The 25,611-nt window shown below is 38.0% G+C and overlaps 1 protein-coding gene across 2 annotated transcripts in view; it reads right to left on the bottom strand.

Annotated features, from left to right (window-relative positions):
* The window catches only part of DACH2 (dachshund family transcription factor 2), a 278,192-nt gene extending 259,141 nt beyond the window's left edge, over positions 1 to 19,051 (bottom strand). For both annotated transcript variants that reach the window (XM_062006544.1, XM_062006543.1), the window contains exon 1: positions 18,426 to 19,051. In XM_062006544.1, the coding sequence (XP_061862528.1) occupies positions 18,426 to 18,913 (488 nt within the window). In that variant the 5' untranslated portion in view covers positions 18,914 to 19,051. The remainder of the gene's footprint in view (positions 1 to 18,425) is intronic.
* Positions 19,052 to 25,611: the final 6,560 nt, after the last annotated feature.

The following is a 25,611-nucleotide window of genomic DNA, read 5'->3' on the forward strand; positions in this document are numbered from 1 at the left end:
ATTGTTGTAAAGATTATTGTACCTACCTGTTACAAATAGAGTCTCCATTAGCACAAGAGATATTTGCAGCTACTGAATGGTGCTTCAAGAGCATAAATCCCAAGGACAGCTGAAAGAACTTTTAATTGGTGGTTCAACTAAAACACTACCTTTATGAGCATATGTTCCTCCAAAGAAGAGATGGTACATCCCACACAGGTTATGAATACCCTCCTCAGAAGCAGCACATGTTCCAGGAGATACAAACAGTATGTGAAACAAATCCCTTTTACAGGCTCGTGAATTCATGTAGGAAATTGCCCCCTCCCCTAAATAGTCATTCAAAAACTACTGCCTGTGGTGAGATAACCCATCATCTTGTGAACATTCAGAACCATTGCCACAGAACAAAAGCAAAAAATAATGCAAGATTAGAATACAGAAAGTCAGAGCCAGGCAATGGACTCTACTTCAAAATACTCATCACTCATGTAAACTAAACACTCAGTTCAGGTGTCTCATTTTTGAGCACCAATATAGATTAGGATGGGTAACTCCACAGGTCAGATTATTAGAAAAATAAAAATCAAAAGAAAAAGAAAGTAGTAAGTATTACATAGGTATAATCCTTTTGCTCATAAAGTATAAGATCAAATAATAATTCCAACTGAAACACATTCATCTCAACATCTCTAAATATTCCATGCATGGGCAGTAAGCAGCTTTGAGAACATGCAGAGAGATCAAGACTGGCTAAAAATCTCTCACATTTAAGACACTTGACAATTTGAGGGACCTGTTACCATGGGGCACCGTGGCTGATAGATTATTTTTGTGGATATCACCCATCTCAGCATAGAGAATTAGCCGTTATAAAAAAGCCCAACACTTCATGCACCAAAAGCAGGAACTCAAGGGAAAGTACTTATTTGATTTAATACTTTCTGAAACAAATACATTAAAAAAAAAAAAAAAGAGATGACTCCACTACTGTTATCTATCATCTGTGAAGTCTTAAAACAATTCTTTCCAGTTCAACTCTGCAAGACAAATAACTTAATTCATAAAATGATTTCAGATCTACTACCAGTTGTCACATACCAATGAAACACTCAATGAAAATTGCTCAGTATGAAGAAAAATATACGAATGAGCAACTAGATGAAGACCTGAGCATGTGCACACACAGAAGACCAAGAAAAATCTGAGTCCTTACCATAGACCACCTTCCAATTTGCCTGCACATAGTAGTAAAATACAGACTGCAGAAGTTTTTAGACTCCTCATTGACACTAAAACCTTAAAGATTAATGTCTACAAATACTACTTCCATACACAATGACATGCCCATCCCAGATGCCCTGACATTAGTACTAAAGGCCTATCATACTATAATATGGCAGTAATAAGCCATTAGGGTTAGGAAATTCAACCACCTAAAGAATGGTAGTTGGATGTTGCCCACCATCACCTCCGCTGACTTCTCACAATCGGCCTAAGAACAAGGCCGCTACTTTTCTCTCTATTGCAGTGAATATCTATATCCAGTAAATCTAAAAGAAAGAGAAATAAGTCTAGGATTATTTGCTTCTTTAGTATCATAGAACCTCCTTTATTAAGAAGAAAATTATTCTGCTAAAAACCTTTGGATTAAAATTCCTATTTTAATCCAATGAGAAGCTTCTTTCTTTTTGAGCCTCCTATAATTAAAAAAAAAAAAAAATAGCCTTGTATACTGAAACTACTTATACAAATATTCTCAGTGGAAATAATTTGTGTAAGGAGTTCTTCATCAAGGTCTTCTAAATTCCTTTTTTGTGAAGAATTTTGGGGTGGTAATGATGCAAGTATAAAGATAGATGTGAGCTAATGTAATTCAACCATACTGCTGGAAGGTACAGAAAGAAATGCAGCCTGCCCATCCACAAAGTGTTTATGAAAACATTCCTCCAACAATTTACATTTATGTCAGACAAATGAAAGCAGTGTCATAACTTGCGTTCTTTATGTTGAACCATCCAAAAACAACAGAGAAAAGTCAGATTATCTGCCACAGTCAGTATTTTGATTGCTTTTCTTTTTAAAATGCTGTGACATATACCTAATGACTAATTAAAAAAACAACCTGACATCCTTGCTTTCAGCTTCTCAGTATTTATGTGGGATATTTACCTTTATAAAAGACTGTTTCCCACCCTCCTGGGGAAGTTACGAAGCTTTTTTCTGATTGTATCAGTATGCACATAAGCACAAGCCAAATATACAGGCTGGGAGGCTGAGGTTCTTTAATGAGTACGGCAGACGTTGCAAGTAATATGTCTTTCAAATTGAAGGCATTTATCAGATCTGTAGAAATCAGAGCAGGATTTACCTTGTCTGAGAGATTGGACTATATTCTGCTTTTAGGGAACATGAACCTACTGGTTATCTATGCTGTACCCAACAAATTTGGATACTCTCATGCACGTATTAATTACTTAATATGAGAAAGTAATCAATCTCATGTTGGAACACTCACATTTCCAGCTATTCTCTAGCATAGTCTTATGCTATTGGTATACTACAACTTAATCATTTACAATAAGGGAAAATAAAACTAATGCATTATAACAAACTCTCTGTTACTGCCCAATACTAAAAAGTTGGTTTGTTGTACCTTTAGTAACAGTATTAAAACAATGATAGTTTTAATTCACTGGGGGGAAATGCCTTCAGGAGGAGGATCTGCTTGTCAGGGTATGACTTTAAAAAAAACCCAGAATCAGCTTACAAAATACAAAACATAGAACACAGGGCTGTAAGCTTCTGAAGAGGTCAAGGCACAATTATTTTGTATACAAATGCTTAGAAAATAATTTCATGGTTATCTAAACATCTAAATTTAAGTAGAGCTTCACTTACAACTTACAAGGAACCTCCCCCCTAAACCAGGCACAGGACATGAAAAAAAAAACCCAGCAATTCTCCTTAGCTGGGCACTTGCATTTTCATATTAAAAGGCAACATGCTTAATTTTTTTAATTAGCAGTTAAGTACTCTGAAAGGAGAGACTTAGATAATGTGAACAAAATATCTGACAGACTCATAATATCTAATAGTAGTATTACAAGCACTTTTATAAAAAACTTCCTTAAAATACATATATATATATTTTCTATCTTTCAAACCACATTAATAGTAAAGCCCAACAGAGATACTTGCACTACCATGTTTATCATAACTGGAACAGGAAGTAGTAAGTGACTTAATTCTTGAATCTTAATAATTGAATTTAAAGTTAATATGGAAAATTATCAACAAAAATTAGACAGAAGAATTACTCTCTTATGAACAAGATCACTAAAGCAAGACTGGAAATAGCACAACAAGCCTTTATTATTGCTTTTTTACCAAATACACAGATTTATCTTGTACTGCTATAGTACCTTCAGCAGTTTCATTGTCAGGTCCCATTTTCTGCTTCCTCCATTCTCCCTTTCTCCTGATTCAAAACCATTCCTTTAACACATCATTCCTAATTAGATGATTAGTGCTTGGAAGGGCAGGAGATAAGTCATTTGCATAATTTAATCATAAAAAGAAGTTAAAGATACAGATTTTGCTGTTCGTTTGTACAATTATCTTCACAGGCCTGGGGGGGCTGAGATATTAATGTGATTAAACAGTATTTCTGCAAACAGGCAACTGTGTGTCCTCTATTAAAGCAGAGCTGGAGGCAAATGAAAAATTAATTTTAGAAGACAATCAATTTTATTCTACATGACTGTAATAAATAACAGCCCATCTGCAGACAAGTCATTAGGCCCTAGGAGGCTACATGTGTCACAAAGTCTAAATGACATACAAGGCCAAATTTTCCACCAAAACCAGAATGAGTAATAAACAGTCCACCAATTGTCATTCCCGTTCAGAAAGTTCACAGGAGTTACCCAAAAAAATCAGGTGTATGTGTAAAACTAATCACTGACCACAATTTAAGCTTGTACAATATTCAGAAGTACAGATACTTGATGGTTTACCCTTCATGACATTTTCAGTCTCAGACAGAGAAAAGTTCAAGTTTTTCCACCTATATTAGGGAACACTAGTAACAAACAATTCCTTCTATTTTGTGAGACTGCTGCTGCTTTGTAACACAGAATCAATAGGGCTTGAACATAACTAAACTTAGGTACCAGTTTTCCCAATGCTCCCATGAAAAAATTTTCAATTAAATTGTTATAGAAGAACTGACTTTAACATGTCCAAGAACTTAAATCAATAGCTATGAATAACCAAGACTTCTCTGAATTCCACCTGCAAGAATAAATTGAGTTGACTCAATAGCCAGTAGGCTGCCTATGATACTGTAAACTTTACAAAATGCATGTGCTTATTAAGTGCATAACAATTATTAGTTTCCTACTTTTTAAACAGTTAAGGTGCATAGTATATTTCCACTACTCTTCAAATGCAGGCATGTCCTCTTAGAATAGTAAATCTCCCTCCCTTAATTAAAAGTTATCAAGATTGAGTCTAATCAGATTTCCTATGTTTGAGATTACTGATAGTCAGAATTCTTACTTAATGTACAACACATGCACAGTAATAAGTTCCTAGTACTCACTCTAAAGAAAATATTTTGTAATTGGTAAACACTTTCCCCATTGTGGAAAGTGAAAACTCCTACAGAACTTTGCACCTTGTCATCTCCTATTCAGCATACATTTAGTGACTCTTAATACTTCTAGCCCACGTAGTGCCTTTCACCAGAAGACTATAAATACAGAGAGATTCATTACCTGAATGCTTTGGGGTTCCATTACATACTTTCTCTACATTGACTTTTTATATGAGCGTAAGGACTTACAGTAATCAAAAATATGAGATTAAGTATATATGATGGGGATACAATTGATTTCCAAAGGACTCTTTCATTATTCCACTTCCACATTTGCACAATATGTTTCCTGGTGTAGACCAAAGCAAAGACCAGAGTGACTTACACACAACTTCATGGATATGCATTAAGTTATGATTGCTTTCTGTGCTCCTGATCCAAAATCACTGCAATCAATTGAAAGACTCTGGTTCTGCAATGGTTCCATTGCAAAATTTCACCTGCAACAAGGTCAAAAGCAATCTCCTCCTCCACATGAGATCCAAAGCCTCCAGCTTCATTCCATCTCCTCAACAGTGTTGCATAGAAAGCTTACAATCAAATATTAACACATTCTTTGGCCAAGGTATTAACACTTCAGTGATAAATTTCCTGTACTTTTGTTTTTCTGTTCCACGACTCAGTTGGGTCAGTTTTTGACTACACTGACTATCCATATTTTAAGATATTCAACAGCATGTCTCCAAGATACAAAATTGATTGAATAGAAAGACTCTATCTGCTCTGAAAAAAGAGCAGCTGAAGTCACTATTTCAGAATAGGGTACCATGAAAAACCAACAGTAGAAAAAAGAAGTTTCCAATTTTGCCCACAGCCATGTTCTTTACCCACTTATTGTCTCTAGATTTGTTTACTATCACTCAAATTCTCATAGTGCTAGACATCAAAGAGAATTATTTTGGAAATAATGTGACATCATCAGCTAAACTACTTTGTGTGCATAAGATGCTAAAAGAGCTTCTAAGCAGAAAAAGGAACAGTAGCATCAAAAACTCCCTAAACAAATAAACAAAAAACTTCCCTCAAAATATGTGTTCAGATTTTAATTTATTTTAAAAAACAGAGGCTCTGCTAAACACTATTATCAAAGATGGGGCAAGAATATCTTAAGAAACTTTTTGAATGTGAAAGAGAACTCAATAACCTTTCAATCCAACAACTGAAAGCTACAATTGCTGTCCACAATGGAATTCTATTTGTGTATTTAGTTATTGTGATGTTATTGTCAATGACAGATCAACCTAAATGACAGATGAAAGACTACGCTGTGTAGCCAGGCAGCCACTAGTACCTGAAGGTGCCAAAGAGAAATTCCAGGGCAGCAGAGGATATGCAAAATGATAATCACAGAATAGGCCCAGCAAGAAATTCTGCAATACATTCAACATATTCTGCATGCACTCTAAAGATCACTATCTCTCTTGCAGCAATTCCAACATGCTCTGATATCTTATCAGCCCACTGAATACAGCACATAGCAACTTCAGCCTTTTTTGGAAGCCCTTGCCTGGTTGTGCACATACTGAAGGACAGAATTGTTCAATCACAGTATCTGCAGTCCAGGTCTCCTAACACCTAGGGAGCCCAGACAAACATCATGCATCTGCAAACTCAGCCTCCCTGTTCCCTCTTTATTCTACCTGTAAATCAATAACCAACCCCTATTAAGGTTTTACACTTTCTGAGAGAACTTCACTGAGAGCCAGCAGCAGGTGGGCATAAGATGTGGCATGTGTCATTCTTAGCCTTTCCTTTTTTCCCCCTAAGAAGCAGACAGATGGAGAATCTAATACAATCTAACACTAGAACATCAACTTGCAAACAATCACATCACCTTCTGAAATCAACTGTCCACCAGTCTTGGGGAACTGAGAGGCACTGTGAACATGGCTACATTCACACAGCTTTTGTAACATGTCAGTAGAAGACAATCAGCATAAGCAACATTCTCAGTTTTGTTTGACTGACAAACATGAGAGAAGTAGTTAAACAGAAATATACAAACTGCTGTAGGAGAAGCCAATGCAAAAAGACCTATCTACATATACAGGTGTAATATAAAACCAGAATCCATTCAGACCCTATTATAACTTTTTAAATCAAATGCAGTGCTGGCAGAGGATGTCCCTAACCTAGCTGACTTACATGCCAGACTTACCAGAGATGCTCAAGCCTGCCAAGCATTTAACTTTCTGTTAACAGCTAAGAAAAAAAAAAAGCGCTTACACTATCATAAACTTCATGTGAAAGATTCTTTTTAAAGGAAGTTCTTCTAAAAAGTTGCTATCTGGATTAGAATACATCAGCATAGGAACTTAGTCACATATGTAGATTCAGAGAACAGGAGTTATTAAGATGTACTTAACAGCCTACTGCCATATTCTGAACTAATCTACAACAGCCAATGCATTACACTCAGGAAGGATGCCTACAATAAATATACTACAAATATTTGGGGTTTGTTTTCACACCAATATGAACACAGATTCTCTCAATATAATTAAAAAATGAGTTAAATTTTTCTTGCAGTAATTATAAAATATAGAATCATAAAACTTTAAGGATGAATATTTAAGAAGATGGAACAAATGGAACAACCAAATTAAAGGCCGTCTGGAGAGGGGGGAGAGGACAGTAAAACTTTGAAGAAAGCATATTAAGAAAGGCAAGGTAAGTGCAAGATCAAAAATGACACTCACATGCAAGATAAATTACATGAAATTGCAAGACAGAAACTCTGCTGAGTTTCAGCAGAAAATAACAGATTCGCTTGAACCAAAAACTGGTTGTGCAACAAGGCAACTTACACGAACTATGTAAACAGAAGCAACAGTGATTATGGTTCTGAGACAAAAAAATCTTCGTTTTGGAGTACAACAGTAGGATCAACTAACCTTTCTAAACACTTCTGACTTCAGTCTAAGAGGGCAAGGTTTGCAGTGAGAGTTCTTTCTAAAAGATGTGTTGTAGCAGCAGAAACCAAGAGCAAGACATCAGCCCTTCCAGACAGGTGTCGCCGGAGTCAGAGTGCAGCACGCTGCCATGCCACATGTGTAACACAGCAGGGCAACAAAAGGTATATACAGCATATTTAGCTGTATGGGAGCATGAGATGCACCAACAGATCACTTTTCTGCAAAACAAAAACAGACCAGGTAAGAATGACTTCTTAACTGTGAGATGCTCAGCTCAAGGTGTTTTGACAAGCCACCTATCAGATACATGAAGTGTCATGTACAAAATAACAAATCGAACCTTACAAACCTACAAAAACACCTCCTGACCTAAAAATAGTTAGTTCAATGACAAGTTCGTGGAACAAAGAAAACACTGAGTTTGTTACCTTAGGTCCTGTTTTAGTATTCATAATCTGCTGTTTCCTAACTGCCAGCATTTTACCACCTTGCTCTGTTTGGGGTTTTTTTTGGGGGGAGTTGAGGAGGGCAGGTGTTAAGCATATATTTTAAGTGTCACTGGAAAGACCTGACTTTTTTTTGCTACTTCTCTTTTTCAGCTTTATCTCAGAGGCTTTTTAGAAAATTACTCTCCTGCAGCACACAACAGCAATTATGAGGACAAGAAGCAGCAGCTCCAGAGACCTGCAGCAGTAAAGTAAGGTACCTTCATCAACTTCACAATACACAACAGGGATAATATTTCAGAGACACGTGACATTTTCTGATTAATTCCAAACACAGTCTATCAGTTATTACGTAAAATGTGTATTAGGCAGAAAACAACAACTGTTACACATGTAAGAAAAGGCATAGTGTATATATAAACACATATAGCATAGTGTATATATACATACAGAGCAGAAGTTCTAAGTGAAACTCAAAATATTTTTTTCTTCAAACTAGCATGATCTTCATAACTAACAACTCTTAAATTACTGTAACATACAAATAATTAAGTCTTCCTACTGGCACAACGTCCGTGCTAAGAGTTTTCCTACCTTTTCTTAATTTACAAATACACAAATATTCCTTCTCAGGTAGTGGTGCAGAATAAGACAAGTCAGCTCGTTAGCACACACATATAGGATTTTAGGCAATCATTTGTGAGATAGTGTAGATGCACAGAGCGGTACAACTCACACTCCACTCCAGTAAGGACAAACCGAAGGGCACAGTATCCATACTGGCCTGCTGGAGCCATGCATCAGTGGGGCAGTGACCATGCCAGCAGCCAGCTGTGATCAGCTTGTAGCTTCAACAACTCACACACAATCCAGTCATCCCAATGAATACTAATACCTTCTTTCCTGCACAGCACCGTTATTTCGAGTCTAAAAATGGGTTGGCCAGAGACACTGAGTCTCCACCCTTTCAAGTGCTTGAAATCCGACTGGACACAGCTCTAGATAGCTCCAGCTTATGCTGCTTAAACAAGTAGGAGTAAATCATTTCAAGAGGATCCTGCCAACCTCAACAATTCTGCAAAACACATTAGATTTGGAACTCTGTACACATATAGCGGGAAATAATTCTGATTAACTTCTTAAATTAAGTGTTCTGTTTTAATTCCATTGTCCATACAGCTTTACAAACCGGACAGAGAAGTGACTCAATATTCCGTTGATTGGAAGTACCATGACAGTATCCCAAATAAAAGTTCTCTTTTCACAGACCAGACAAAAATAAAATTACGTGCTGAGAACACTGCTCACTTACATGGCTCCAACAGATAATAAAAAAAAGGCCAAAACTACTTTTATAAGGACACCAAGAGAGCTCATACAGCCATATAAGTTCATTTAGGAAATACAGTTTGCCACAACAAATTCATTTTCACCCAGAAATTTTGTTTAACTTGAATTTTATACATGTATGTGTGTATTATACCCATCAATATGTGTGTGTTTATGTATTAATTACATAAATTCTATTTTAAATCTAACTTCCACTTTTATTTACAGGGTAGCTGAAATGTGTTACCTTATATAATATGAAATCTATGATCACATGAGCCTATGGCTGGAAACAAAAGTGAGGATGACTAATAACAGCGAGTACAAAATGATGTGGAAAAGTAGTATTGGAGATTCTTTAAACTAAAAATCAAAGCTACTACTGTTCAAAATACTATTAGGACTTGAAGACTTTCACCCTACAAAAAAAAAAGTAGAGACAAAAAAAAATGTAAAGGTGGCATTCAAAAGAGTGAGAACCATCTTCTGGCATGAAGGACATTTCTGCTTCTTAGCACAGGAAACACTTAACAGTCTTACAAGCTGGTGAAATATACCAGGTTAAGTCTTCAACAGAAAAACTGAAAGTTAAGTTCACCAGTGATGCAAAGCATGACACATTTCAGTAAATTCTAGTCAAACAGAAAAGACTGCACATACTTTTAAAGCAAATAGGTATTTTTATATATGTATTATAAATATATATATATATATATATATGTATTTTAAAATACACCTTTCACCCAAACCCTACAAAGAACTTTTGCCTTTGTTTTTCCCTATTTAACCATCAGGTTTTGAAGCCAAATAATCTATTTTATATAAGAAGCATAATAAAAACAATTCTAAAATCATTACAGGAGATGACCTCAAAATTCTAAGTCTACCCTACACTTTAGACATCACATATAGCTAGAGCTAGTGCTGAGGGCAACTGAACTTGTGAACTTAAGTGGAAAAAGGCTTAAAAATATTTAAGATTTTCACCTGTTTCACCGATTCAAAACATCCCAGAAGCTACCAAACTCAAGAAGGACTGAAAATAGGTTGAATTGCTGGGAAAAACCTGAAGGAACATATATTAAGAATCTTTTCAATACCAGAATTCCTACTGTATGCTATAAAATACATCTCAATACTTTGGTGTCTATGTGCCAAATTCTTAACTAATACTGATACTAGAAACCTTCAATTAATGACAATATTAATGGAGCTTTACGTAGCAGAGATAATAAAACACATGCACAATATAGCTAGATATCTCAAGTTTTACATCTTACTAGTAAAAAGCCCATTAATAAAGAATAATCCAATAAAAGCACTATTTGCGATGGCATTACCATACTTTTTAGTGTAAGTAAAAAGAGTCTCCCTCCTAAATAACTACTAAATGCTCAGGGTTCTAACATATTGCTGCAAGCTATAATGGTTATAACTGTTAATCCAATACACCTTTTATACAAACCCATAAACACACGAGTGGAAAAATAGCACAGATGTTCATCTCTAATGCAATTTCCATTCAATTTCCTAAGTGCAGTCCCTGTGTGCAAACTAGCTTAACATTATGTTTAGCTTGCAAATTCTTTTAATAAATAATGAATGCAATAAAACTGGTAGATCAATGGCAAGCTGAGAAATCATAAAAAAAGCCTTTTGTGCTTATGCTGTTGCCGATTTCAAACTTTAATCCAGAGACAGATCAATACTACTTTTTCTTTTTAACCCATCACATAGATAGCAGATAGACTGGATGTAGGTTAAATGCTGTTACCAGATATCAATTTCCAGAAACTTGATAAGATCAGACACAATTGCAATCGAACATTTTATACCTTAACATATACACAATATACACTGCTAACATTACACTTTAAGCCCCTGCACGGATATCAAGCAAACACTATTCATTTGGTTTGGCCCTTACTTTTTAGGCAAGTACTATTTCTAACTCTGACTTAATATATTTTAATGAGCAAAATGGGCTTCACAGGTCAAGATGTAGTGACAAGGAAATACAATCTCCCCAGGCTTGCTAGTGACAAGCTTTATATGCACACACAAAACAACATAACTGCTACCAAAAAGAAAGGAAAGCAAACATTCTTTTTTACAGGATTCAGATACTGGAACCCTCTGGGGTAGGTATCAAAGGACATTAGTTAAGAGGCATCAGTGTTTCTCAACAGGTTGTAGAACAGAGACAGTGAGAAAACCCTATTACTAAGGATAATAGTCACTTTGGATAGTCATGCTTTACCAAGAGGGAACAAAGATAAAAAGTGTTTAGCCCCAAAGGACAGTTTTAATATCAAGCCGGATAAATTTAAATCACTGAGAATCATCACTAACTAATGTACTAGTGCTTGGTAATGCATATTTAACCGTAACATACAAAAATCTTGCTGCAGCTTACATCAAAGGAACACATCATAAATGGCAATAACTCTAAAGTATCCTCACTATGTTTGCTTTTGCTATTAGCATTGTTTACATATACAGTGATTAAAATGCTGTATTTCCATACACTCAAAGGGTTTCATTACACTGACCATCACATGAAGAACTTATAAAAGAACACTGAATCATAGAATGGTAGGGGTTAGAACTTACGAGTACTTCAGAGTAAGGTTTTGGATAATATTCTTCATAACTGCAGAAAATCCAAAATTATCATTTCTGGAACAGGCACAGAAAAGATTAAAGATCCTACATTCACGATCAGACCCAAACACGTAGTAGCTGCTTGAAAATGTCATACTAAGCATAATTCTTTCAAACACAGGTTTTAAGTATATACGTCCCACCTTTAACAAGAGTGGCTAAGATCCTAGAAACATTTATGAGTTCTTTTGCCCTTGTTCTGGCAAACTTCCAGTGGCATGAAAAGGAGGTTCACCTCAGCAAAGTCAAAACAGGGACTTTATGGCCCAGATTTCGACACCTTTTTAATATCGATACTGACAAACAGCTCTCTCATAACACGAACACCAGCCTGTAATCAATGAAATAAACAAGATCAAGTTCCTTTAAACATATCAGATGATAATTTTAAATATTTTCTGCAAAATTACCAACGTAGCTAGATAATAGTTTCTAAGGCCAGTGCCATACAACAAAACATTATTTGCTAATTCAGTGATCTTTGCTGTGCTCCTCTGTTCTCCCAAAGTTGATTTTTACCTGCCTTTACAACAAAGGCACACACACAGAGGCTGTGTCTCCAATAACCACAGCCCCAGTATGAGAACAATTTCCCATGTACAGAGCTGGAGGCTTCTGGAGGCTAAGTATAATGCTACTGCCACACATTGATACATTAGTGAAAGAAAGGCAAAAATAACAATGCTAAAGCTTAAACTCATTTGAATAAACTGTGAATTGCCATTGCATATATTGTTTCCTTTATCAAATTGGAACTACTGGAGCAAGAATACCAAGAATGCCAACATAAATCTAGATCTGTTACAGCCGGTTTCTCCAATTTATTCTCAGAAGCCTTAATGACAAAGAGTCAAAGTTCTTCTGGTTAGGGGAGAGATTAAAGAAAGGAACATTCACAATCATTTTTACCATTAAAATACAGCGCCATAGAGAAAAAGATCAGCAAACGATTGAAGCAAATCACAGAACACTATTTTATCTTCTAAAGAAAAACAAGGAAGACCACAAGTGGTTTAATAAACACAGAGGAATAAAAAGCCAATAAAACTTGTGCGTAGTCTATGTGGGAAATAGATCTTCATTATTCATGGCAGAGTACTTTACACTTGGTGCAATCTTTTCAGAATTTAAAACCATTCCACAAAGACACATTCCAGCATCTTCTATGATTTGCGTTCCACAGGTTCTGCTCCAAGACAATGGATATCAGACTATACAGATGAGAAATTAACAGTGATCGACAACTTTTCTAACTTATCTGGCACTAAATGGTAACTAGTAACAGAAACATTAGATCCAAGTATTGCTGCTTTAAGTCTAACAGATATTAGTTACATGGACACACATTCAACTTGAAAAGAAACTTATGAAGCATTTTTAAAAAAGCCTTACTTCAGCCTGTAATCAATTTGGACACAATGACATTCTATTTATAGCAACATTTTAACAGGTTCGACTCCTATATTATTTATTTGGATCATTCCTATTGCAATGAAATATTAATGCTGAGAAAGTGGTTACTCTATCAAGGAGCTATCCTATGTTTAGGTTTTAATATTGATCTCTGCAATTTTGGAATAATTAATCATTCTGCATGAAACTGTATTTGTCTGACTTTGTGTTACAATACGATCAGAAGTTTAGCATCTTCCCCACAACAATGCCATGATTAAATTTATATTTTGACCTATTCCTAAAGGCAATTTAGTTATTCCAACAGAAGGGGGAAAGGGGATACCGCCACTTTAAAAGCTTCAATCTCTTTGACACTGCTGGCAGTGTATGGGAACATTAATGCATCTGTCATGATAACAAGCTAAGAATAACATCTAGACATCAAACCGAGCAGAGAATCCATCTGAAGTGATTCATTCAGATCTGTCTCATTGATTTATTAAACACAGGGCAACATCTGCAGCCTCACATTGCCGCTTGGCAAAATTAATGCAAGATCAATTCAAATGGAAAAAAGTGCAAAAGAGATAAATCAAAACACAATTTGCATGCAGTTCCACAATCAGGCTTATTGGGTGCAAATGCTCAATTTCCCTCCCAAAGCAAATGAGTTTAAATGTTGTTTTATCTTTGTAGAATTGTGTGATTTGAAGTGACAGTGAAGAGTTCTGCAGGTTGAAATGGTGAAAGGGAAAAAAGGAGAAGAAATGCTTGCAAAGACCTTTTGAATATGCAACAAGAATATCATTAATACCTAATTGTTTAGCTCTTTTGTCTTTGCTACAAAAACACAGTATTTTTCAGTGGTAGAAGTCTCAGTAGAAAATTACATATGTATTATGCATATACACATGCAGGAAACATACAAATACTCCATTTTGGAAAAAAAGCATGTTACACTTCAAATGGGGAGCTCTATTGCTATGAAAAAAGAAGGGAATTTTAATCAAGGCTTCTCCAGATTAGAAAGGCATCTGATGAAAAAATATTCAAGTGTTTTCATAGTTCTGAACAAGCACAGACTTTTAAGAGGTCCAAAAAGAAAGAGGGATTTTTCCAAAAGTATAATTAATCTGCTTAGAAAGTGGAGAAATTCCTTCCTGTATCTCCAGTAGAATCCACTGATCTCTCTCGAGAATGTTTTAAGTGAGTCTCCTCTCCAAGGAAGAAAAGGAAACTGAGAATTTTTTCTTTTTTACTTTTAACATGCCAGCACCTCCAAAACTGATAAGTTTAGCCAAGTCTGAATGCATACTAAATATTTACTTAGTCAAAGAAGTTTATATAATCAGATGTTCACATTTAAAATCAATAAACAAGAAAGCTCTGTGCAGTGCTACATGGCTGGATTGCTTTAATTATAATCTTGACATCACTCTCCTAATAAAAGACAGAGTATTGCTGACTATAGGGTAGCTTTTAATAGACAACATGACTAGACCCTCATTATCTCATAAAATAAAATGTCTGCACTTACTGCTTAAATTCATTTCTAAAGCCTTTTACTGTTTGTAAATAGCCAAAGTAATACAATGTATTAGCTTAACTGGATATTTTAAGTCATAAAAAAAAAGCCACTCACTGAAACGCTCTTTTCTGGGAAGCATTTTTACTATTCACTGAATAATCCAGACCAACACTATGCTTTTCAGTAACCAATAGCATCCATAAAGAAATCCTGTGGAACAGGTTATAATCATACTCATATAATCTTAATTTTTAAGGATTGATATATTTACCATCATAAAAATGTTCTCACTACAGTTTTCAATTTCATTTTTAAATGAAATCTCATTATAGTCTTCCACTTTAAGTAAATGTCATGCTATCCTATTAAAATTAAGCATGTGTCCGTAATTTAAGTTATCTCCTAAAGTATTGCAGATTAGTCACTATCTTTTTAAATACGCTATACTCGCTAGTCACTTGAAGATGCCATCTGTAATAAAATAAATGGTTGGTTTCATTGCACAAACCTTGCTTCCAAATTAGATTACATAATGATGGCTAACAACAAAGTTAGGAACATTTTCTTTACATGTGATTGAAAGTTATACATAGACTGTTTAAAAAAAAAAACCATACAGGCCAAACATGGTAGATATAGGTAACCAATGTTACACAAAACAGACAAAAAACTTTTGCTTATGTGTTTATTTCTTTGCAGCTCTTATGAGCTCTGTAGACAAGCTCAACTAATAAAAATGCAATACATTAAGCGGGAGAAACACAATTCACCTTTTTTTTCCAATTTTATCTAATTGATGGTTGGCATTCCAATTAAAAAAAAAAACAACTAAAAGTGCATCTAGCATAAGAGATGTTGACTTTTAAAAGTCAACTAATATTGGAAACAATAACGGCCAGTATTTCTTACTGCTTTTTCCGGCAGCTCTTGAGTTGAATGCAGTATTCAAATATCTATATCTCTCTCTTTAGAAATAAAAAGGTATTACCAAAGCAATGCACAATATTCCGAATTGAAAGTAATGCTTAAGTCATGCAGTGGAAAAACACGTATCAAGGGGTCTGCTTTGAAAAAAAATCACATTTCTTCAAGATTTTACTTCCCAGGTACAGAACCTAAATACTGTATGTATGTACAGCTCTAAGAGTTTTACTGCATTTTATTTCTTTGGTACCATGCACTGCTGAGGTTACCTGGTCACTTCATGGCAAACAAAAATTACATCACTTATGTATACAGCTATTTCTATACAATGCTCTTTCCCTTTAGGTATGGGCTGTTCAAGGAAAAAAAATTACCTGCAAATAACATGACATATTAAATATTCAAGTAGCATAATAGAATAGAATTAAGTTTACAATAATCGAGCAAAGTTTTATATGTGTTGATAACTCGTATCATGCACTACACCTGAAATTGTGAACACAAAACATATTGGTATTAATAGGTTATTTGAACTAGTGGCATGTTGAAGAGACATAAACAAAGACTGAGCAATAAATGAAAAACATTTTAGGGAATGTAAAGGGATCTGCTATTCCTGAAGAGGTAAAAATACATAAGTGTTTTCATGATGAGGCAGGGAGAGCTTCAGCTTACACACATGTTGAATGTGCTTCCTCACTTGAGAGCTTTGACTCCGTTCACGTTTCTGCCCTATTAAATCTCCCCCTCAACAGTGCTCTTGTCACATCTTCAGCCTTTGACTAGGTCTTCGTTCAACTGACTGCTCCTTTCACACCCTCTTTGAGCATCACTCTGCTCCTCACTCACAGCTCGCCTGGCCTCTCTTCTCAGCAGCTCCTTGCATTACTTATCCCTTATCTTATCACGGCCATAAGTCTTTGTCAAAGGAAAAAAAAAAACAAAACACATCGTGAAATACAAGTTTTAAACATTTAACACTTCAACATTCCTGGATCTTAAATCATTGGTTGCAGGAGAACAGAAATCATCAGACTGCATCTAAAGGCTATATCATCAAATCAGATCCCATATTTCCCTAAGGGAAAACTTTGTCACAGTCACAGAAATTAATAAAAGGTATCTCTTTAACGCTCAACTTTCCTGCCAGTCGAGTTTCAGAAACACTTCTAAAAAGCATTTATTTGTGTCCCTTAGTAAATCTTACCTTGATTTCACTCAAACACATTAGTTTCAGATCTTACATATAATACCGTCATTTTAATAAGCCAGTAGTTGTGATGTCAGAGGTGCACGATATCGAAATAAACAGGCAGTGGGAAAATGTTACAGAAACAGACCACGAGCGTAAGAAACAGCACATACTTCAAATAAAAATATTTAGGAATCGAGTGCATGTGTTTCTAAAACATCACCTGTAACATAAAACAATTTGAAACAAAACAAATATTGCTATTCAAGAAAGGGCGGCCAGACTGCTCCCGCTTAAGCTCACAGCAGCGACAAGAGGATCAGGCCCCAAATTAGCGTCCACTTAACGATGCTATTAAAGAGCACCATCCCCAACACGTTCAGTGCTGAAAAGTTAGACTAAGTGACGCAAAAATCCAAGTTACTAAATATTCACATGCTGCAAATCCGACATCGCACTCAAAGCTCTCCGAAACAACCTCTGTGAAGAAACTTTCCTGCCAGAGGGAAACCAGTACATTGAAATGCAAATGTTGCTGAAGAGGCATCTCAGAAACTGCTAAACCAGCACAAGTCACCTCCAAGCACCCTGTCTTACATCCTACCCCACTGCACTATGTATTTCTATTAAGTTCCGATAATGTTTTTGTGTTTATTAGATCATTATCATTTCTAAAGGCAGCTATGAGGTCACAAACCAGGATTAAAACCCCAAGTATGAAGGACCCAGCAGGGATCTCTCATGAATACAACCCGCCCTGGGCTTACTGATTTAAACACCACAGGGCAGGGGCTGCGGCCACCCCGGACCTTTTGGCTACATGACGTAAAATTGTTCCGGAACGATACCGAGCAACAGTTTGCCCGTGAGCGCCCAGCGTCCCCGGCGGGCATCTCCGGCCGGCCGCAGCCTGCGCTCACCCTCCGGCAGCGAGGAATGCTGAAGAGCACCGAAACTTTCAGCGGAAGAAAGATAATGGAGAAAAATTCTTGGTGTGTTTTGTACTGTTTTTCTAAGGAATAACTACCAGCTTTCCCTGCTAGGATAAAACTTTGAAGACAGGCACGTGGAATCGCTCCGCTGCTCGGTGGTCGCAGCCACCGCAGGAGCTGGTGGAATCCTGGAAAGTTTTCCATGTCGGCACCTTCGCGGTGCCTGCTGCCCCCGCTTCCCGTGCGGAGCCCAGGCCCGGCCCAGGGCTGCCCCACGCAGGGTGGCGGGTCGCCGCGCAGCGCCCTGAGGGCCCCCTGCCACCGCCCCTCAGACACAGCGGGAACCCGCCGGGAGAGGAGAGGGGTCGGGACCCGGTGCCTCCCACCCCCGGGCACTGCTCCCCGCGGGCCGCCGGCCCCCAGCGGCCGGAGCGGAGGGAGAACGAAGTTTTGTGGCTCACCTCGCGTTGGTGCAGTCGTTGTACAAAGTTTCGAAGTCCTTCCTGGTGATGAGCTTGCAGCGATTGACGCCAGGCTGGATGGCCCCTAGCCCCCGCAGGATGCGGACCTGCTCCACCGTGCACACCACGGGCGATATATCCAGCCGCTTCAGCTTGGTGTAGACCGTATGCAGCCCTCCTACCAGGTGCTTGAGGAAGAGATCAAAGACCTGCGGCAGGCAGATCAGCTCCTGCCCCTCCACGAGGAACGAGGCTACCTTCACCCCGTGCAGGTCGACCATCTTACACTCGTTGCCGCCGCCCCCGCCGCCGCCGCCCGCGCCGGCCCCGCCGCTGCCGGCGGAGAGGAAACTGTTGACGAGGCTGTTGGTGAGGCGCGGGGACTCCGCGGGGCTGGAGTACAGCGGGTCCGCCCGGAACAAGCCCGCCGAGCCCCCCGCGCCGCCGCTGGAAGTCGCGGCGATAACGGGCGGCGCGGAGACAGCCATGGCCAGCCTGGCTTCTCGCCGCGGCGTGACTCGGCTCGGCTCGCCTCAGCCCCGCTCCCCTCGCGCGCACTCTCGCCGCGCTCTTTGCGGTACTACTAAAAACAGCGCCGCGCGCTCGCCCTCCCACACGCCGCGGCCGCCGCCAGCCGCGCGCCCAGACCCCTCCCCAGCGCCGCCGGGGGTGTGGGGGGGGTGGAAGAGTGACAGCGCCCTCCAGCCAATGCGCCCCGCCCGCCGGCAGCGCGGCCCCAGCGAGTGGCTGCCGGGTGGCGGGGCGGGGCGGGGCAGCGCCGGCCGCAGCACCTGGGCCGCGCGGCGGGAGTCGCCCGGGCCGGGATGAGGCTGGCCGCAGGGAGAAGGAGGTACTGAGTTTTCGGATGCGCGTGTGGGGAGAGTCTTCGTGCTTTACTCCTCTCATGGGCTGTCGAAAGCTCCCTCTCTGTGCCGCAGGTTAGGAAAGTTTCGGTGAGCTGTCCCAGGGTTACGGAGGGATCCCGCCGGTGCTGCTCTGATGCTGTGAGGGAGAGGAGGGCAAGGCTGGGGCCGGCCCGCTGTAGGTTCTGCCACCGTTACCCTTCCCACAAGTGGTTTCGGCGGTCGCTGCGCTCTGGTACGTGCCTGAGTGTTGAAACACCTGTGCCCTGCCGCAGCTGAAGGGAAGCGGCAGAGGTGGGGAGGGAGGAAGGGAGGGTAGCCCCGCAAGTCTCCGTTAGGAAAATAATATATCCGATTTTCTACTTATTTCCCGAGGAAACCAACGACGCGCGGTTACTGTTGTCAGTGAATACTCGGTGGAGCAGCATATCGCTAATGATTCAGGTCTAAAGCTAAACCCCTCCAGAGCAGGGAGCGTGTGCCGCGCAGGCAGGACGGCCCGAGGTTGAGAGACGTGGAAGTTGGTTATCAGACACAGGAGGCAAAGTCCGTTCTCAGGAGGTCTAGCATGTAATTGCTTGACATTTCCAGATTCAAGTGTGGCCTCAGTTGTGTTTTAGATACAATGGTGTCCGTCCTCTCCTCCCGCCTGGCTGTAGGGCAGCCTATAGAAGCGCCATATGGTACTTCATTCAAGTTGCATACAAGTAAAACCCAACAGTCCTGGGAGCCAGACAAATCCTCTTTCTCCCTCACCTGAACCAGGTCATTTGACACATAAACTGCTAAACTTGGGGCATCCCTTCTTCCTCAACAAGTGGACCTTAAGTCAGATAAGTTTCTTATAAAAGAGTTGAATCTGACAAATACACACCCAGCAGCAGCCAGGACACAGTGGCTTAATTTGTAATTTTCTTACCTTCTCCCAGTGTACTTGTATTACACCTCTTTTTTTTCCAGCTACTTCCCTTTCTTTGCATCAACATTCATCTTTCCTGTTTGTTTCCACTTTTTCTGTCTCATTTTATCTTCTTTCCTAGTCCTTCAACTTCTTCATTCCCTCTTCCCTTATTTTTTAGCTCCCTCCTAAAGCATTCAGTAAACAAAGCAAACTAAGAGTATCAACAAAACTTTCCAAGTGGATACCAAACATGCAATACCAATGGAGCATTTCACCTATTTCCATTATCACACCTGTGTATGCCATCTCCTTCCTTTTGTTAAGCTTGGTTATTTAGGCACCCTTTTTGCAAAGTTTAATGTCTTTGCATTATGAGTAGTCCCATTTGCTGTATTTGGTAACTTAAATGATCTAAATTACACTCTGGAGGAACCTCACCTTCTCTCCATTGATTATATGTGTGTTCTTAGAAGACTGGTCACTTGGTTTAGGCTCCTAGCCTAACTGCCTAAAATTAAGGCAGCATTTTCACATAAACTAGGTTTAAATGAATACTTTCCAATGAGAATGCTCATATTTCCTGAAGTAGTTCATGCATGCTTCTAGGATCAGAACTTTAGATTGGAAGCTCTGTGGGGCAGGGGCTGTTTACTTCTGCCAAGTGTTTAGTGCAATCAAGCCCTGACCTCACCTGAGATTTTTATATACTGGAAATGATAGAAATAACAAATAACTAACTTCAAGTAGAAACTTTTGGTGGTTAATTTGCTGGACATAATTGCTATTAGAAGATTTAATAAATCAGGTTCAAAGACTTCTCATTGGCTTTGCCCTTTTAAAGACATTTTTTTTGCTCAGAGATTAATGTGACAATCAAATTCTACTATGAGAATTCTTTTTCCTTTTTGACTTTAATGTCTTCCATAAGCTAAACATATTTCTAAATAAGACCGAATTTTTGCAAGGCCAGAGGAAGCCTTGCGCATCAACACCCAGCAAGTTGGAGTGGCATGAAGCAATATAAAATCATAAAGGCTGTAGTAAAAACAGTACCCTTGAGAGGTGACTGTCCATGGAGAGAAGACCTGCTCTTAAACTAAGAAAATGCCCAAGGTTTGAGAATTAATACCAGGCAGCTGTCCAGTCCAACTAACCATATACAGATCAACTCTAACAATGAATATTTTTATTTCTCTGTAATTTTGTTAAAGACAAGGCAAAGTTACTAAAGCCTAACAATCATACAGCAATATCTTGTCAGTTATAAAGTATCCAGATGGTTTATTTGAATGGAGTCCAGCAGTATGTAATTTGAATGAATACAAGCCACTAAGCCTCCCTATGACTGAAGAAAGTAGTTTAGAATATTTATTTTAAATGAAAATTTCAGTATTTTCATTCCTTTTAAGCTATTATGCAAAATACCATGTTTTCTTAACACTGTCAGCTAGGGAAATATTGGTGTATAATATATTAGTCCTATATAAAAATTGGCTGTGTCTGTATGGCAAAATGTCAAGCAAAGGTTCTGTGATATTTGTTTAGTTTTGTTTTTATTATAATTACATATGCCCCATTAGAGTGAAATGTGAAAGAGCTCTTTCCTGACACAGAAGAGAGGAAAGCCCCACTCATTCCAGACAGGGCCAGTCAAAAACGTTCTGGAAGTTACTTCTTGCCAGCTGGCGTAAATGTGGCTACTGGCTCACAGGGATCCTATAGAGAAAATGATGGGTGCCACAACTGACTAGGAGGAGACAATGATAAAAAATGATGACAGCTTTTAAGTGAAGCAGTAGGGAATTAATTAAAAATAATAACAATTTTATTTCTAGAAGACTGGAAAGCTCAGTAGTTATGTTTGTGTTTGACCTCAGTCTAGTGTAGCCAAACATGAGGGAGAACAATAAAGAAAAGGATTCCACTGTGATGTAAAGATGCCCAGTGGTTTGGGTTTTTTTCTTTTTTTACTATAAAGAAATTTTTCTAGAGGCTTGATATGTACAACGTGAGTAGATTGTAAGAGAAAATGCTAGTTTTTAGTGAGGAACATGTATCTTCAGTAAATGAAACAGGAGAGATAAGTGTGGACATGGACTTATGAGGGTCAGAGGTAACCATGGGCCCAAAATGAAAGATGGAAAAATAACTGAAAGCTGCATTTACAGTGCATCTTAGTCATAATGAAATGAAACACCATTTTATCTGAACTCCAGCCTGACTGGACTCCTAGTGACAATGATATTCTCCTAGTCCTTCAGAAAAATATTACTCTGGGCCCAATCTAAAGCCTTAAGTTACTTTAGTGATCTCTGAATATATATATTATCCATTTAGTGTTGAATGCCTTGGTTTGCTTGGGAAAGAGTAACCATGATTATAATAACAAATGTAGGCCACTGACGTGAGAAAAAGAAGAGAGTGAAATTAGTATGTCATTCTCATTGCCCACATTTTTCTAGATGCACTAGTTCTTGACACTTTTATTCAATTTCTTTTTGACATATCAGTAGAAGATTTTTTGGAATTGTGGATCAAAACTTCCCACATAAACATCAAGGATTTTAAATAAAACTGAGGAATCTAAATGTCTAAGTATCAATAGAAAAATGATCCCTTCTCTTACGTAATTAAATGTATTGTATTAATGTGTGCATAATGCAGAATCAATAAATAATGAATTACCACTGATTGTAATTGAATGTTTTCATAATTTTATTGTCAGCCATGATAAATAATCAGTACATTTATACTGCATTAAATTAATTAGTGTGTCATTTCTGTTACATACATCAGCAGTGAAGTAATGCAGTGACATCTGTTTCTAATGTTTTAAAGATGTGCTATTCCTTATTAAGTAAAAAGAAGAGTTATTAGAGGTATTGCCTGTGATTGGCAGTTATACTGGTACAGTCAAAGAGATCAAATAAAGGAACTTGCACTCTTGGCAAATGCTGCATTTCAACCCCTAATGGTGGTGAGTAATAATGATTTGAGTGATTTTGGAAAATTCTGCCCACCTTTCTAGAGAAAGTAAGAGTGGACCATCTTTCATTAATACAGTCAGGAATGATTCTAACATGCACAATAATTAACACTCTACAGAAGAACTGAGAATCCATTTCTATATCCATTTTTTTGCCTCATTCTTCTGTATATACAAAGGAATTCCCCTGCTAGGTGCTTGTTAAAAAGTCTCAGCTTAAGCTTTTCTTGACCGTGATGTTCTTGCATTAAAGTATCTGGAATATTAGGTCTGTAATCTTTGCTTGGAAATCATATGAATTTGACATATTTCAGCACTGCGATGCTACTCATACTGATATACATTACTTGCAAAGCAAAAAGGAAACTGAGGAGATTTTACTAAGATGGGAACTGAAAAGTGAATGAGTAGAGTTGAGTAGAATACAAGGATCTAGGTAGACCTGCTTTAGCGGGGGTTGGACTAGATGATCACTAGAGGTCCTTTTCAACCCCTAGCATTCTGTGAATAGAGTAAATGGAAGGGAACATACAGCAAATAAACATGTAACAAACTGTGCCACATGTACACAGGGAACTCAACTGGCTCTGGACCACCTGCCTGGGCATGCCTGACAGCTGGCTAGCTCACTGGCAATGATGAAGCGTTTAATACTCTGTATGCTCTAACATCACATTCCAGCTATGTGTTTCTGTATCTGTAGACTTCTGCCTTGCACAATAGCTGAGAGTGATTTTGAGACTGCTGTTGCGACTGTCATCAACAGACATAGCCTTTGAGACAAGCTCTCCAGTTTACAAATGGGCACTAAACTCAACCATTCCAGCTTTACTTGAGACATGAAGGATTTGGCCATTAAAGCACAAAAATATTATCTTAGACAAGGTCCCCTCTACTTTCCCGATCTATTAAAATTTCACTTGTCTAACTGAAGAGATGTGCCCTTCAATGCTGAGACTCTGTCACTTTTTGTCTAAATTATGTGTAAATATCTTTCTCCTTAAGGCAAAGAGAATGCTGGTATAAAAACTTAAGCAGTACTTTTAGGATGGTTCCAATGAAATATATGAATAAGAGATACATTTGTTGCTAATGACTGGCTACTTTCATTTTGGTTTTGATTGAGGATAGAGGGCAGGAAAAATGCAAAGCCAGGACCTTAGTGTAATGAAGCTATATTACATAAAATACAGTCATTAAAGTTCAACATTGTTTGCACATTTTCTTCTTCAGGAAGAAAAAATGAATCCTATTAGATGTGTATTGAAGTTAAAACACACTTTGTGGCAAATACTATGAAGAAAATACTATGCACTCAAGTGTATTCAGTAAGTCATGATACCTGAATGCTTGTTAGTGTTCCTAGAAGACCAAGATTAACTTCATCTCTCACTCTTTCTGTTTGCAGGCCAGCTAAAGAAAGCAAAATTTTTCCTGTACTGTCTGTCTGAGCATCTCAGCCCTAATCTGAAGGCACCACCATCTAGTGGGATAAGAAGGTATTTAATTTTTCTTTACGTTTTTAGGTATTTTTCAACGTGGAGATTACATTGTACTTCAAGAAACAATAAAATAATGTATCTTTTATTTATTTAAAGTATCAAGCTCATTTGGTCCCTTCATTAATTCTGTTTAACTGCAAAGCATTTTCCAATAAAATAGTAATTTCTATGAAAATAGGTTTTAATAAACAGAATTCCGTCAACGAGAAAACAATTTATAGCTATCCAGACTCATCCAGAAGTGCAATTGATTTATTGAATAAATATTTTTAGTGTTTTCTTGAATCTACTTTGTGGAAATCCAATTGGCAGGATTATTAACCTTGTGAAAGTGATAATCGTGAGCTCATCTTCAAAACCAATATGCATTTTAGACAGTACAGATACGTAGTTGCAGCTTTCCATACAGCCATTAAATACAGAGCATTTGGTTGTAAATATACTCCAGCCATTAAGTTACATCAAAACCAAATTTCAAAATGGGATGTGAAGCATTAATTTTGCCTTGGCTCTGTGACCATTTATTGTACTTTCCCCAAACTCATATATGGACTGCTACATGTTCTTATTTGCTGTTCTTTTTAGGCGCTTCAGAATTGGGAAGGATAATGGCAGGGATTTTACATGGAGAAGGGAGAAACATAAGGGTAAGCAATGTGTGTTCATTTGTTTGGGTTTTTTCCCAGAGAATGCATGCATCTGCAGCTGTTATCCTAAGATGCCTCCTTGTGTTCAGGTCTCATTGATCTTGTTACAACGTTTCATACATACAGGGATAATTGATTTACATCATTCAGGAGTACGTATCTTTTGTAAGCATGAGAGTGAATATCAATAAATTATCTTACCTTAAAATTCCATATATATTTTGATATTTTTATATCAGAACAGTAACAAAATAATAAATATTTAAATACTTCATGCCACAGATAAT

This window comes from Colius striatus, chromosome 13 (assembly GCF_028858725.1).
Source record: "Colius striatus isolate bColStr4 chromosome 13, bColStr4.1.hap1, whole genome shotgun sequence".
Lineage (NCBI taxonomy): Eukaryota > Metazoa > Chordata > Aves > Coliiformes > Coliidae > Colius > Colius striatus.